Here is a 15800-nt window from a genome sequence, read left to right as displayed (position 1 = left end):
ACACATGGGCAAGGGTGGCCAGGACAGGAGGACACAAATGAAGATTTGGATGAAAGCAGGCCAGATATTGGCAGAACTTAATTGCATCGCTGCTTAACTTCTGCATGTACAAGCAGTTCAAGCCATCCACACAGCGCTCTTACAAGACCAGAAGTAACCAAACCATCAAATCAAATGGGAGATCAAATGGGAGTTGCTTCTTTTTGGAAGAAGAATAGCCGCAAGAAGCTAAGGAAAGGCTTCTAACCTTTCTCAATGTAACAAGTTCTCAATTTCCAGAAGAAATAAGTGCACAAGCACCTGTACCTTCTCATCCACCCCAGATAAGAGAGTGGTGATTAAACACCACTGTAGAAAAGAGATACTTGAACTGTTGTCCCTACTCGGCTTCTTCTAGGGATCTAGATCCATACAATACAGCCCTCCCAGTCCACTGCTGCCCACAGTGTTCAGGAGCATGCTACACACCAAACACCAGAAAGGCAGAAACTAAACTCAGACACACAGATGAGAATGACGAGAGAAGCGGAGGTTTCTCTGGCAACACTCCCATCCCTTACCTTTATGCCATCTGTAGCATTATGGACAACAGTTGTTTGAGGCTCCTAGGAAAGGATGGAAGAATCATTAAACTATAGTACCAAAGCATTCCCTCATTTGCTTTCACTCCCCAGCAAGTGGAGAAAAGGTGACTGACATAAAAATCAAACCACAAACTCCAAACAGCACACGTGTGCTTGCGTGCGCACGCACACACTTCCTGCACAGAAGGTTTCCTGAAGAGAGAGACTGCACTAAAAGCTACGGTTACAAGGAGACAAAGCCCCCAGGATCCCTGCAATCGCCCCTAATCCCCAGTTTGCCTCCAGAGAAGCAGGCTGGCACAAATGCCAGAGAGCACCACACTCGTCAGCCCCCGCTCTCTACAGCTGTTGATGAAGTAATGACCCCTCAGCAGCACCTTCACCAGAGAATGCTTTGGAAGGGGGAAAAGGATAATCCTGGGCTGGGGCCTTTGTCTCCCAGGTTTTCGGAAAGTTTACCAGGTGTTTTTCCCTTATAATGGGACACTCATAATTTCCTTATTACAAGGGAGATAAGCCAGACTACCTCAATGGCTCTCCTGAGGAGTTGCTAAGGGAACTGGGCTGTAAAAAAAAAAAAAAAGGCTCATTTTTCTACCGGTCTCTAAAGTGGAATCCAATTTTAATAATAACAATAATAAATAATTTAGAAAGGGTTCTTCAGTATCAAATCCTTAATGAACAAAGCTAGTGAAGGGAGAGCAGAAAATTATGAAGTGTCCCAAGAACCCTTCACTCTGCAACAAACACAGCAAGAACAAACTCTCTCCTTCCATCCCCCAAAAATGCCAAATCCAACTCTCCAGTGACACAAAGAGCAGCTTCCAGGCCGAGGGGTGCTAACTACCTCCTGCACTCATCCCTTTGTTACCGGGACAAGACTTCAGGGTCCTTCTCCGTCTCCTCCTGCTGCCATCTCTCTGGCAGGGTGGCTCAGCGAGGCCACCGGGGACCATGATGGTGCTGTGATATAGGCTCACCCACCCACCTCTGTCACCCATTTCCCTGCTGCCTGATCTCCCAAGCCTCCTGAAGCAGCCTACACTGAGCTGTGCCACTACACTTACTCGGCACAGGGCACCCTATGGAGCCTGCTGCACGCAGCCTTGAAGCAGAAAACGCTAGCCCAGCAAGCCAGCGAGCTGCAGAGGGGCAAGCACACAAGTGAGCAGGCCAAATGGGCCACCTAAGGACTCCTCTGAAAACCCTTTTTTCTTTGGTGTCCTGAAGTCCATCCTCAGCTTCCTGGATGTTGGAGAGCGGATGGAGCTGGCCACTCTCTTCTTCCAAACCAGCCTCCCCAAAGCCAGCAGGACCAGTTGGATGGGACACACAGAACTATACAGGGATGATGGCACAAGGGGAAGTTCAGGCAAGCTGCGATCCCCACATCCAACCACAGCTCTGCTCAGCACCCCCACCCCAAAGCCTGTGAGGCTGTGACCAGGCCCACAGCAGCACAGGGACACGGACAGAACGAAGCCAAAACACAAGCTGAAACAGAGCAGCACAAGCAGCACTCGGGGTGGGGGTAAGGAGAGAAGGGGTGAGGACAGAATCAAAATTAAACCAAACAGGAAAAAAAAAATAGTGGTTGGGGAAGATACCATGGACGTCTGCACTGGGGGTGTTTCTTTTGCAGTGCTTACTATACTGGTTTTGTTGTTGCTCTGTGGCTGAGACAGAAAAACATGGTTTTAGTTCCCCTGCTGGGCAGAGGCAGCAAGAAAAAGACAGCATTGCTCCAACCCCAACCATCTCCTCAGACCCACCCCTCCCCACCAGCTCCATCAAGAAGGAGGAGGAAGGAGTGCTGTCCGGGTCGCTGGACATCATCCTTCCCTCAGAGGTAACAGAGGTTGTAAGGGAGGTACCAAAACCCAAATGTGCATGGACTGCTAGAGCTATAAGGAAGGAAAACAGAGGGGAAAAGGCAGCAGCCCAAAGGGATGGGGTAAAATCCTGGAATGAGCACCAGCAAAACTATTTGGTGAAGAAGAATGAGGGATGGCAGAGGTCCTAAGAGAAAGAGACTACAAAAGTGAGAGAGAGACAATAGCCATGGTGCCATCCCAAACAAGGGACAAACAGGACTTGTGACTGAAAAGTCCCAAAGTGCACAGGAACAGTTATAGATAGGTGATGATGCTGAGGCTCCCAGAGAATTTACTGATGTAAGAGAACACATGGTCAACCCTAGAGAAGGCAGAGAAAAAGTGAGGCACGGTGTGTCGTGTCCCTGCTGTGACCTGAACAGAGCTGGCAGGACTGAAATATGGGAAGGGGAGGGGAGGGTGCCTGCAAGGAAGTCTGTGTAGTTCCCAAAGCAGCAAGTCCTCTGGACGGTGCCCAGTAGTTTTTCCATCATTTCTCTCTTCGGTTTCTTGTAGCTGTGGTTAAGAATAAAATTCCCATTTCCTGCATTCTCAGAGCACAAGTGTGAGGCAGTCACCAGCCTGCTGCAAAGGACCGTCCCACTGAGTCACAAGTGTCCCTTGTCAGGAATGAGCACACTGTTTGCGGGAAGACAAACCTGTGCCCACTAGTACACGTCCTAGCCCCCAGCTCCAGGCATTTGCTGGGGAAGGAGGCCCACGGTTCACCCTGCTGTGTAACCCCCCCGCCAGGTGTACCGCTCTCCTGCTGTGCACCAGCAGCAGTGTCAGAATCAGCTCTGTGGGAGCCTCACTCGGACTCCTTGGTTGACAGATGGGGATGACTGGAGCTGAGCTCACAGCAAGGTGACCTCACTGCAGCTGCTCTTGATTCCACCATTCTTGGTGAGAGCAAACTGACACTGCAAAACATCAGGCCCTCATCACCCAGTAACCAGCACAAAGAATGCAGGAGTCAAACGCTGAGCTGGAAAACATCTGCCAAGTTTTAGTTATGTCAACCAGAGACAGATCCTGTGAGGCTGAAACTTCACACACACCCACAAATACTTCAGTTGTTCTTCATGAGCAGCATGCCTTGGCTTAGCTATCCCTTTTGGAGAGGGAGAGAGGGCAAAGAGAAGAGGAGGATGGGACAGGTGGAGAGGAGAGAAAGTAGGAGAGACAGATGGGAATGAATACTTTAAAAATCCATGGAAAAGAAAAGAATATGTAACACACTCGTCCCCAAAGCTAAGAAACGAGAAACTTCACAAGTTACTGTTTATTGCCTCTTCCTACACATTGTCCTAAGACTTTGGCCTTCCAAGAGCTTTGCTTCCTGCAAGTTATTTCCAACCTAATAGCAGAAGAGATAACAGCTGCTGTGGGTATAATAGGAGCATGTTGACCTGAAAACATGAATCCCAACTTATTTTGTGGCATACACAACCAGGCTTCTGGCAATGTTTGGATCTACCCATCCACACAGAACAAGGTTCCCATACATCTTCAGAAACAGTGATCCTAATGCAGAGATCTTCCAAACCTCTTCCAGTGAGAAGAGCACAACTCATTTTTTCTTAGTCCACTGGAATAAGATGATCAAGTTACCATGAAAGAAGGTGTGCAAAAATGCTTTTGATTTTTTTTTTTGAAAGGCATTGTAACTTGGGCCAAATGGGTAAAACCACTGCTCTGGAAAAAAGTTGACAGCAGCTTCTTAGGTGTGGGATGTCGCCTTACTACGCACAAATCCACGCACACCCAAAACACGCAGCCTACCCTCCGAGCTGCATTGAACACCCAGCCCACTCGTCATACTCCTGCCCATCCAGTGGACAGGAGGCAGAGCACCATGTTTCCCAGCCTGGATTCACACAGTATTTTACTGCAGGACAGAGTCTGAAGGAAACGTGAGGTAGAGGACTTAGGCTAAACATTTTTCGTAGTTCTTCCTCTGATAAAGGTGCCTGATGTACTGAGTTTCCCACACAGATGTTTGTGTCTTCTGGCCACCTAACCCATGGCCCTTTGCTTGAAAGGCCTGGCGTGCCCATCCCCGAGCCCAGGGGCCACAGCCAGCCCTTACCCCTCCTTCCCCTCCTGCTCCCAGCCAGGCTGTGATTCACAGCAGTACAGCTCAAGTTAAAAGAGGCCGATTCACCTATAAAGGTGCCAGGCCGTTCTTCAGATCTATGTAACACGATTAGTTTTGGCACAGCACTTGGCAGTGCTTCCTGAGCTAGACAAGAGACAGACAGACAGGCACAAGCAACACAGAGGGTGGAAGAGAAAGAAAACAGACCAGTGATCATATCGCTAGGGACTCCCAATTCTAGCCAACTAAAAGCAAGCCAGTACCAACACACGGGCTGTCTCTGGTTATAGAGCCACCTTCGCTGCTTCTCTGTTTTCTGAGGCTGACACTTAAATGGTTTACATATCCCAACTGCTTTAAAACAACATGCAGAGGGATTGGCAGTGGGCAGAAAAGCAAGGCTAGAAAGGCACAAAGGACTCCTGCCCTCGAGTTTCGTAAAGGCAAGGCTGGTGAAAAGCAAGTCCCTTGCATCAGATTTTCCAAGCATTACTTTGGGATTACTTGGTGTGTTTACATAGCTTTATGATACCACTGAAGGAGGAAGAGGAGAAACATCTTCCAGACAGTAACATAGAGACAAATGGTTCTGCTTTCTCAGTACTTACAACGCTCCTGTTCCTACCCACAGTAGGGAGAAAAATATCCTGTTCTTTTTCTGTCTAGAGGAGAAAATGCAATCACTCATTTTTGTACTTGAGTTACTGTTCATACCTCGGGTCAGAGGGACAGGCATTACCTAATGGGCTGTATATGACTCCTTACAATATGGCACTGGCCAATTTTCTCTTTGCTCCCTTGAGAGTGGATTTGACTCCTTTTCTGACAAGTTCTATGGAAGTCAAACATCTGGATGGATGAAAAAAGGAAATGAATAGGGCGGGGAGGCAGTTACTGGGTATTTGGTCATGCTGGGACACATAAATGAGATCAGGACAAAGGGAAATTTTGGATTATAAAGGCTCTGACAAACCTTTTCAGTAAGAATGCTAAAAAAAGAGGTGACCGGCAGCTCTGAGCCACCCGGCGGTGCTGTGCCCACACATTTCATCTGAACAGTGGAGCCCCATCAGCCTCTGCCACATTTGGAGCGACTCCCAGTTTGCTCTACACTGCAGGGCTCCCACCAAGGATGACGGCACCAACGCCAGGCAAAGCACCTGCTGCTCTTTTTGGCACCTCTGCAACAGAAGGACAAAGCCCCATGTCCAGGCAAGGCACACACCTGCCCTGCTGAGCCCAGGAGAACAACTGCCTTGCTTGTTTCACACTCAGACCAGACACCGATAGCAGGCAAGGTCAAACTGCGTTTCCAGCAGCTGATTTTCTGCACAAAATGGGAACTGTGTGGCTGGCCGGGGGCCAGACGATCACAGGGCCCTTTTAGTGAGGACATGGACCTTTCAGTGCACAACGAGCCCCCCGCACCGCCCCCCTGCACAGACATGCTATGTAGGGTGATGAGCACAAGCCGAGCGTGCATGGCATGAGAATGGCGGACGCACGAATCGCAGGCAGCTTACGGGAGGTGCTCACCATCAAATGCACACTGGAGCTCGACTTCCTTTTCTGGACACACCATTGAGAGAGGGAAAGAGAAGGGAAGAGAGGAGATGAGAAGAAAAGCACAGAAACTATTCACACATTAGTGTGCCAGCAAGGGCCCCCCTGCCAATAACACTCCCCTAGGGCAGGTTTACGCAGCAGCAACAGAAATGCACAGACACACGAGAAGGTGCAGACAGGTCCCTGCTACACAGCTCTGCTACACACCGGGGGACAGGGCAGGGCTGCAGGCCCCCATCCACTCAAATGTCGAGGTCAGAGCACAGGTGCCCCACACATTGATAGAAGGAGAGGAGAAGAGGGAGGAATATATAAATAGATATGCACAGGACAGAGGATGCAAGGGGGCGTCTGTACGTGCTTTCCCCCTTCAGACAATGGTGCAATTCCCCCAGGCCCACTGAAGAGGTAAGCAGCACACCCCCATACATGCACACTTGGAAGAAGCACAGGTGGTTTTTTTGCAACTAGACTCGGAGGGTGGGGAGGAAGGCACAGCAGAAGAGGCGTCCTCAAGGGTTAAAGAAAAAGAGAGGGAACTCGTGTGCGTAGAACAGGAAGCAGAAAGCCTCCCTCACACAGAAATGAGGGCTGAGTGAAGAGGCAAGGTACACCCATGCTCAGACACGGAGGAAAGGCAAGGAAGGCAAAAAGGCACTCCACAGCCAGAACACCCTGCGCTCTCAGATACTGGGAGAAGAACAAAAAGGGAGCAATGCTCAAGCACTACCCATCTTTCCAGGAGTTTATTCTTGCTCAAAGACATCTTCAGTCACCTTCAAGGACACCTTTGCACCAAACTCCACTCTCCAGTGAGCCAGGCTCTGCACGCATGCCTCTGTTCTGTCACTGCACTCTCAGCGCCTCACCCTGTCCATGCTGCACTCAGCAGGTTTTCAGCACGACAATGGTACTTCTACACACACATTCCCCTCCGCTCAACACTGCTGCATACTTTTACCACCTGCTCTTCTCCTTTGGTGTTATCTAGGCTCTGAATCCCACTGATCTGCTCACCAATCTTTCTTTTTGTAGAGGCAAAATGGGACTTGCCATTATCTGTTTTACAGCCTTCTAATTCCTTTCATCTTCTTTTAAGATAGTTTAGCTTTTCCACATGCTTTGCCTTAGGTTAGGGTAAAATGAGATGAACCACCAGTGCATGAATACGAAGCTCAGACCACCAACTACTCAGAGGAATCCTTGACTGGGAATAGAGGAAATCCACATCAGCTGAGGAACTGCTCCAACACTTGAGTTATTTTTAATGTATCCTTTAAGGGGTAGCAGAAGGAGACTACACAGATACTGAAGGGAAACTCCTCTCTAAGGAAGACAGAATCATTTGAAGTTTTGATGAGTTATCAAAAAACAAGAAGAGGAGTAGAAAGTGTTGAAAGAACCGAAAGTTCAAGAGAACAAGGAGAGTCAACCAATCCACACAGGAAAAAAAATTCATGCTCCTATTTTTCTCCTTAGAAACTACAGGCCCAATTAACACTAACAATAACGTTACAAGTGGAAAGAGAACCCTCTGCAGACCAGAATTTAATTAGAGTACAACCTAAATTTAAAACACTGTTGGTGTATTAACATGACATGAGAGACTGGAAACCTCGGAAAGCACATCATTACTGGCTAGCATCATAACAGGGAAAAAACAACTAGCTAGGCAATGCGAAAAGGATGGGAACACAGTAAGTGTTAAAGCATCAAAACTTAAGTCAAAACATACTCATGGAAATTACTAACAGCAAGCCAGTCTCTAAATTCCCTGATGTGTGGAAGTCAGGTGGTCACTTCAGAAAGAGGAGCAGATTCTCTGCAACTAAGCTTACAGAAGAATCTTGCTTTAGGTAATAATCAGAAGTTACCAGATGACAGAACACGCCCCGAAGAATCACCGTATCCTCAGCATAGCTGCAGTACTAGAAAGAGCAAGTGTAAACTACTCTGAGCACCTACAGAAAATGCAATACGTACTAGAAGAGGCTATAGGAAGTAGAGTGATTCCAGGCAACATCCCAGTGACAGTTCTAGGCACCTCACAGGGATATCTTCTTATAAAAGCCTTTTGCATTTCAGTTGTCTGCATGCAGTTCCTCAGTTTGAAACAGAGTATAAACAAGTTAAAATCCCGTACTTGCTGCAACTATCATTCCTATCTACACAGAGCAAAGTCACTTCAGGACTTCGCTTTAGTCCTTTTGTGTGATGCTGAGCAAATCATTTCACGTTTCTGAATCCTCCTTTTCTCTTGCCCTTTGTCAGCTTGTCTATTTAAATTGTCAGCTAAGAGGCAGGGATTTTCTGCTTACGCACTGCCACAGTGCTAAGCACACTGGACCCTTGATCTCAGCTGCAGTTTCCAGGCATTACAACAATACAGGGAAAAGCCTGAATGCATCAAAGGTGGGTAGGATATGTTACTGGATGTCAGCACTTAAACAGATCTGAAGGGCTCCCTGAGCATCTTGCATAAAACAACTCAGCAAGAACTGTGGCATTCAGGTCCTCTTGGGTTCTCCTCATTTCACTTCAGCATAACCACCTTTAAACAGCGTGGCTTAAGGATCACGAGATGTCCACAGACAGAAGTCAAAGCATTAACTTGTGTTGATCACTGCATGGATGTTACTTGACCCCTTACAGATTTCAACACAGGTAATTTTCTGAGGATTCCCTGTTGGTTCACCTTGCTACTGTGCCTTCTGTCTAAAGCATGCTTTCTCAAGCTGCTTTCTCAGCGGCAATGCCAGCTTACAGAGCATTCCAGCCTTCCCCATGTGCTTTTTATTGGGCAAATGGTAGGCAGGCTGGTACCCACCAGGCATAAGATGTATGTTTACAGCAATATTCCTTATGAACAGCAGAACAAATGGTATTTGGTGCCTCTTTGAAGTTAAACAAGATGATGGGAAGGTTTTACAACATTACAGCATTAACCTTCTCACACCAAAATCGGGATTTTTGCTCTTTCAGCTGTGTTCTCCTTTCAGCTGTACTAGTCAGCTTTTACTGGACAAGAGAACTGTATGCATGCAGCAGAGAGACAAGGTAAGAAGTCAACAAATTTAGTGGAGCATTGCAAATGAATGCTGTTAAACCTTTTTACATCCCATAGCATTCTACACAAGTTTCTATTTATATCAAGTATTACGCTGGCCTGAAAAACATGATTAGTATCATTTTGTATCCTCAAACCAAAGTGCTCAGGGAAAAAAAAAAAACATGGGAAGAAGACGAAACTGACAAAGAGCTTAGAGAAGATCTAATTTTAAAATACTTACAATTATATACTTAACTAAAAATAGCACTTTGTGCATTAATGTATTCTGATTACAAAGATGGAACTGACAGGCCCTCCTAGAACTAGAAACAAACTCATCCTCTCACACTAGCAGGAAGGGAAATTCCCCTTTAGAAGAAAAAGGAAAACAACTGTTTGAAGTGCTGCCCAGAGACAAAATCAACATCAGGACTGTGACACCAACTACAGGGAGCCCAGACCTTGACAAGGTCAGAGAAAGGCCATTCATCATAAAGAGTCCTTAATCTTCACCCAGTTGTCTGCCCCAGCCCATCCCTTAACCCCTCCCTCACCTTGCAGGGAATGGCAAATCCAGATTACAGACAGAAAGGGAACAAGGAAGCAAGTAGATTTGATATGAAACTAAGTAAAGTAACTCTTAAAATGGCAGCTGCACAATGTTGCCCATAAATTTAGAATCTTTAAAATACGTAATTATATATACCTGGGACCTACAGTGCTGGCCACAAGATAGGTGGCATGTTAGGTGGCTCTGCAATTCATCACCCAGTATCTTCTAGCCTCACTTTCTGGATTTGAAAGCAGAAAAGCATGTTCCTTGGGTATAAAACCTGGGCCTTCCTCTTGTTGCTACTCCATCAGCTTGGATCCAAATTCTGCCTGAAGAAAGTGAGTGCAGCACTACCAACAAAGGTTTGATGAGCAGGGACAATTTAAGATTCAAGGCAGTTTAAATCATTCATTATTTAAGATAACGGAAAAGTTCTCAAGTGCCAAGCTGATGAAATATCTACCAATTAGCAGAATTAGTACTTTAAATAGAAGCGGCAGAGCAAAATGAAAACCAGGAATGCTTCAAATAGACACACAAGGAATTAGCTAGAGGAGAAGGTCATCCATACAGAAATTCATCAAAATAATCCCACTGTGGGCACGCTTACATTGGAATAAAAATGTTTCCTTCCTGCCCTCACCTTCTGATTTTAGCCTCCCCCCCACCCCTTCCCAAAACAGTCTGAGGCAAGTAAAATGTATGCATCCCCATCGCTTCAGCATCTTAGGCTTGCTTAAGCGAAGTATTAAAGTCAGTTCCTACAGAAACAAGTATAACCTGTGTTTGGTTCTTACAGCTAACATCATATCAACACGCTGCTCTTATCAGCGCATGTGCCTGGTGTATCACTTCTCATTTGTGCTAAACCAGCAACAACCTCCTGCACCTTGCATCATATATACACTAACGCACGTGTGCATGAAGTTCTTGGGAATAATAACCAAGATACACAGCCCTCACTCAAACTCAGCTAACACTACACAGCATGATTTCCTACAGTATTTGTGAAATAATATAGGACTCTAGCATAGATATTTCTGAATACCAGCTGAAGATGGGAAAAATACCTTGAATAGAAAGTAAATTAGGACAAACTGATTGTGCTTTCTTCTCAATAAGCTGAAAGCCATTAATTTTTTACATTAGTATAATCATCGGTTCATGGCACAAATACTCTTTCCATTCCATCTACTGTGTGGATATCTCCAACAACACTCTTCTGGAGCACAGCCAGCCTGGACCAGATAAAAATCAATGGAGAAACTGAAACATTTTCTTACAAATCTACACAATGAATTAATTTCTAAGAAGACTTAAAAAAAAAAAAAAAGAAAAGCAGAAGTCTCTATATCTAGTGGGAACATGAGAAACAGCCTAGCCACATGGCACGTGGTCAGTAGTAGACTACAGCTGAAAATAGAGCAGGCAGTGCTTGTTCTAAGTCTGCATCCTATGTAAAATAATTTATATAGGAAGTGGGAGGGAAAAGGATACCACAAAGCTGAAAGTGTATCTGCTGCTCAAGTCATGCTAGGTTCTGCATTATTGCAACAGGCAACAAAAAAAAAAAAGATACTTCACTACAAACAATGCAAGATCAGATGATCTTAACTGAACCCATCACTAGCACAAGTTTTTTCTCACCCTAGCTAGTTCTGACAAAATCAACGCGGTTAAGATAACGTTTCCTGCAAGAGAAACAATGCTTGAAAAGCAGGCTGGTCACAACAGCGAGGCCACCAACTAGAGACTGGCACAGGGACTGCTTCACAGCAGTCAAGTGTGGCAGTGCCACTCAGATGAGCAAATGGGGTGGTAAAAGCCTGTATTTCCATGGTATGGCTACTGGGAAGCACCACCTTACAAGGAGGCAGCAAGGCCGAGGAAGGAGATACACTTGTAGTTGCAGAAGTCCTTCAATAGAAGTGCACAGTGTAGTTACTACACACAGAGGCCACTACGTGCTGCTGTCCTATCCAACCTGAGCACTGCAGCAAAGGGACCTGTACTTCTAAAAGGTCTCCATTTTTAAGCAACAGGGTTACTCAAAACACCAGCTTTAGAAGGAAATATATAGTTTCTTTCTGAGTTAGAAGGCTCACTGAAACAAGGACTCAAAAGCCCCACCTGAAGATAGATGCCATTTGGGGAAAAGGCAGAGCCCAAGCTGAGCATGTGTGGTGCCAGGCAATGCCCTTCCCGGACACCACTCAGGTTGATACCTCAGAGCAGGACTGCTCTAACACGTAGGAGGAAATTTCTTGCTAACACTTCACTGCAGGTCTCCACTGCCATGCAGAAATAGAGTGGAGGTTCTCAGAGGACAACCCGTTTCACTGCGTACAGAAAAGGCTGTGCTCTCTAATCCAGCATCCAATTCATCACAACTATTCCTTTATGTATAAGGAACAACGCACACCGTGAAGAGTTGAAGAATACTTCAAGTCAGCTGGAAAAGCAAATCCAGTTTTACTCCCTTCACAGAGGAAGATGCTGTGTTCTAGCCACATCTCACAACATGCTCTTCTTATGAACTGGAAGCCTCTTCCAATCGTACAGGTCTCCTTGTGACTACACGACCAGGAAGCTGTGCCTCACCACCAGTGTGAATATTATCTGTTTCTGGAAGATCTTTACCCAAGTAACATCCCCTGAGAGGATATCAGAAATCAAGAATTCTAAGAAAGACTTATTTCTAATTAGGTGATAAAAAAATACGTAGATGTGTTATCTGCTGCTCTTCCAGTTGCTTCTCACCTGTCACATTGGGATTTTGAAGCACTTATCTGTTGGTTCTTGGTGTACAAGATTTGGGATCACCCATTTTTATTCCACTGGGATTTTACTGTAATGTTTTCCAAACTGACAGATGTGACAGCTCAAACATACTCACTACATTATTGTTTGTGTTTGATGTGTGTCTGTACAGAAGATGCAGGCATGTGCAAAAAGGCACACTAACTCACCCTTGCAGACGCATTGCAAAATATGAGTATGCTAGGGCAAAATTCACATAGCTTTTTGGGCAAAAAATCCCAATGACTTGGGCAATGTTAGGGTAGAACTTAGCAGAACTGCAGGAATGCAGGTTTTACCAGAGCAGTCCCCAAAATAAACACCAGTTTTCTGAAACCATCTCTTTTTTTTCCAGTAGCCTCGTTATAATTGTGAGTCCTTTGGAAATAGTCTCATTACAATGGAAACAGGCTGAGAGAGGAGAGAACAAGTGTGCTGGTCAACCCCCACAGCTGGGGCAGAAGGAAGACAACACAGAGCAAAACCGGGAGATGACCTATTCCATTTAATAGCTGTAGAGAAAGGTTTTGGCTTCAAATGGAAATGCACACAGGGAGAACAAACCCACTCTTACCACGTGGAGGACTGTTATTCCTTCAGGTAGGGGAAGATGGTACTCAAGTCCCTGTCTAGTCCAGTAACAGATGGTAAAAATCCACAGCCTACAATAACATAGCCTTGGGAATAGCCTGTCTGATCTCCAGGAACAAGAGGATGACCACGCACACAAAGAGTGAAATTTAAGTGAGGAAAAAATAATTCCCCTCAGAAGGGAATGTGAGAGTGCCTGGACCTCAGGGATGTTGGCTGAACTCTAACACAAGGCTCTGGTTCCATTCTGTCCAAACAGGAACATCTGAAAGCTCTTCCTTCCCCACCCCAACCTTTGGTATCTGTCAAAGGGGAGAGACAAAGATTTCCATCAGATCAGCTGGGTATCATCAGCCACTGACAACTGCTCTTGGCAATGTTGATACCCAGAAGCATTCTGCACTGAAAAGAATAAGACTAGTCAGAGGCACGTGTCACACTTGAGCAAGTCCTTGATCTTTCTAATCCGTAGCATCAACCAGCTCTCCGTACTTCAGAGAAGGGGGGAAAAGAAAATTTTTATCTAGCTGGTTGTGTTACATATATGGTAGATGTGAGGAACATTAAGATCCCACCTGGGGCTCCATAACCATACACTGATCAGAACAATTCAAGCCACAAGACAGGGCTGTGCTTTTACCCTATAAAGGGATGGGCACCAGAGAAGTGGCTGCCTTCTGTTCAGGTGGTGGGAGGGAAAGTGAAATGGGAAAGCAAGAACTTACCTTCACTCCATCTGATTTCTTGTTCAGAAGGCTTTTGGCAGCTGTGGAGAGAAGCAGAAGTAGGTCAGATTTTGTTTTCAAGACTCCTCTCTCCCCACTTTCCACAGAACTGCACGAGACTTCAGGAGCTAATTTAATTAGCATTCTGCTAATCCCTCTCTAACAAATAGAGTGCTGGAAGACCACACAAGTCAACCATGAAATCTATCCTGGTAGCAGAGGAACACCCATCCCATCTATTGCCCACCTAATTAGGCAAAAATGCTCCCACTATCAGAATCTCAGAAAGACCAACTCTGAAATGAGTCTTCAGAGCTCCTCTGTTTCTACTTGCAAACTGTGACCCATCCAGGAGAATCAGCAGTTATAGGGGGAAAATCAAAAGAAATCTGCCATATCTCTGCAACAGGATAAAGTTTATCCTCAAGTACAGCCATTTACATAACAGACTTACAGGGTCAGGATGCTCTGAACATCCATTTTAGACCCTGGAGACTGAATGCTCCAGTCCATCCCAAATTCAAGAGATCACAAAAACTACAAGAGCACCACCCTCACAGCATTACAAAATCTTTTCCTCACAAGCCAAGAAATGAAAGGGTAAAGGGCAAACATAACAAGAGAAGATATTCACAGAATTCTTGCGAACCTCAGGGAGAGGAGAATGGAAGTAAAGGGAATCATTTAAATCCATTTCTGATGATGCAGCACGCTCTCAGGCTATAATGATAAACACTTAAATGCAACATAAGATCCATGTGATTCTGGGAAGTTGCAAAACATAAGTTTACTTATTGAAGTACATCACTTCAGCAGGCCCACACTGCAGTAGCTGTGCATCACTCTGAAATCCCTGCCTATTTCTTAAGCAATTTCACAGACAGAGAAAGAAGTGACTAAAGACAACTTAATATTTCATTAAATGTGACCTCATCTTCTGCTTGGGAAATGTAGCTCCCACTGCTCTCGTACTCATTTATTCAAATGTCTCTGGAAATTTCTCGATGAACTGCTCCTCCATCTTTTCATCCTCGGGATTCACACCAAGAGGTTAGTGTTTACAGCAGTCAGGTGTAAATAGGTGTGTAAATTTCTGGTCCTGAATGCATATTTACCTACGTAACACAACACAGCAGAAGCTGCAAATATATTACCTGCACAATTTTTAATGTACTTGGATTAAAGGAAAGAGACCAAGCTTCTATCTGAGCATAAATATGTATGTACACACACTAGCAAAAACTTGGCCTTACAAACACTTCTGGTATAACAAGATAATGAAATGTTTCAGTGCTACTTCATTAATTGTATTATTTCCTTCTTCTTGCTCTTTAGGCAGCTCAGAAACATCTCTGCACAGTTTACGCCAGCCAGGCACAAGCATATTCAGCCCTTCTTTCCTTAGCTAGAAAGCACTGCTCCCTGCATCTGCCTCCAGCCTTTCTCAACCTCATGTAACTAGTTAAAAACCCAAAACTTCACATCAGAAAGTCAGTAAGGATACAAGAAATGAATTCTAGTTATTGTCACAAGCTGCCTCACAAAATTGTTGTCTTCAGCGAGCACTGACAATTCCAAAGGAAAAAAAAAAAAAAAGACAAACCTCAGCATCAGTCAGAGGTTTCAGGCATAAGGCTTAATTACCTTGAACGTCTGCCTTAGGCTTTGTTTTGAACACGGGGTAGCACACATGACTCATGCTGCAACACTTGAGACAAGCGAATTTCATGCAGCATGAAAGTTTGTGGAACAACTCCTCTCTAAACTAACAGTTGCAATCCAGAGTCCGGAAAACACCGCTAAGGATTTCATGCAGTCCACTTTAAGTCTTACAGAGAAAAGCCATTTCTCAGCACTTCGTGAAGATGTGTGTTTCTAAAATGAAAACCCAAATTTTCCAACCTTGAAGTAGGTTTGGAGCAGGCTCTTTCAGAATTTCATCTACATAGATGAATCCA

At 45.2% G+C, this 15800-nt stretch overlaps 1 protein-coding gene across 30 annotated transcripts in view; it reads right to left on the bottom strand.

Annotated features, from left to right (window-relative positions):
* Window positions 1-15800, bottom strand: part of CAMK2G (calcium/calmodulin dependent protein kinase II gamma) — a 109305-nt gene that overhangs the window by 13916 nt on the left and 79589 nt on the right. For 8 of the 30 annotated variants that reach the window (XM_027459811.3, XM_027459830.3, XM_027459823.3 and 5 more), the window contains 4 exons: window positions 13843-13883; window positions 6096-6128; window positions 2192-2260; window positions 561-605 (listed from right to left, as the gene is read on the bottom strand). In XM_027459811.3, the coding sequence (XP_027315612.1) occupies window positions 561-605; window positions 2192-2260; window positions 6096-6128; window positions 13843-13883 (188 nt within the window). The remainder of the gene's footprint in view (window positions 1-560; window positions 606-2191; window positions 2261-6095; window positions 6129-13842; window positions 13884-15800) is intronic. The other 22 variants (XM_027459829.3, XM_027459818.3, XM_027459825.3 and 19 more) reach the window with 5 other exon arrangements.

This window comes from Anas platyrhynchos, chromosome 6 (genome assembly GCF_047663525.1).
Source record: "Anas platyrhynchos isolate ZD024472 breed Pekin duck chromosome 6, IASCAAS_PekinDuck_T2T, whole genome shotgun sequence".
Lineage (NCBI taxonomy): Eukaryota > Metazoa > Chordata > Aves > Anseriformes > Anatidae > Anas > Anas platyrhynchos.
The sequence above is the reverse complement of the archived record's forward strand: the minus strand, read 5'-3'. Positions and strand labels throughout refer to the sequence as shown.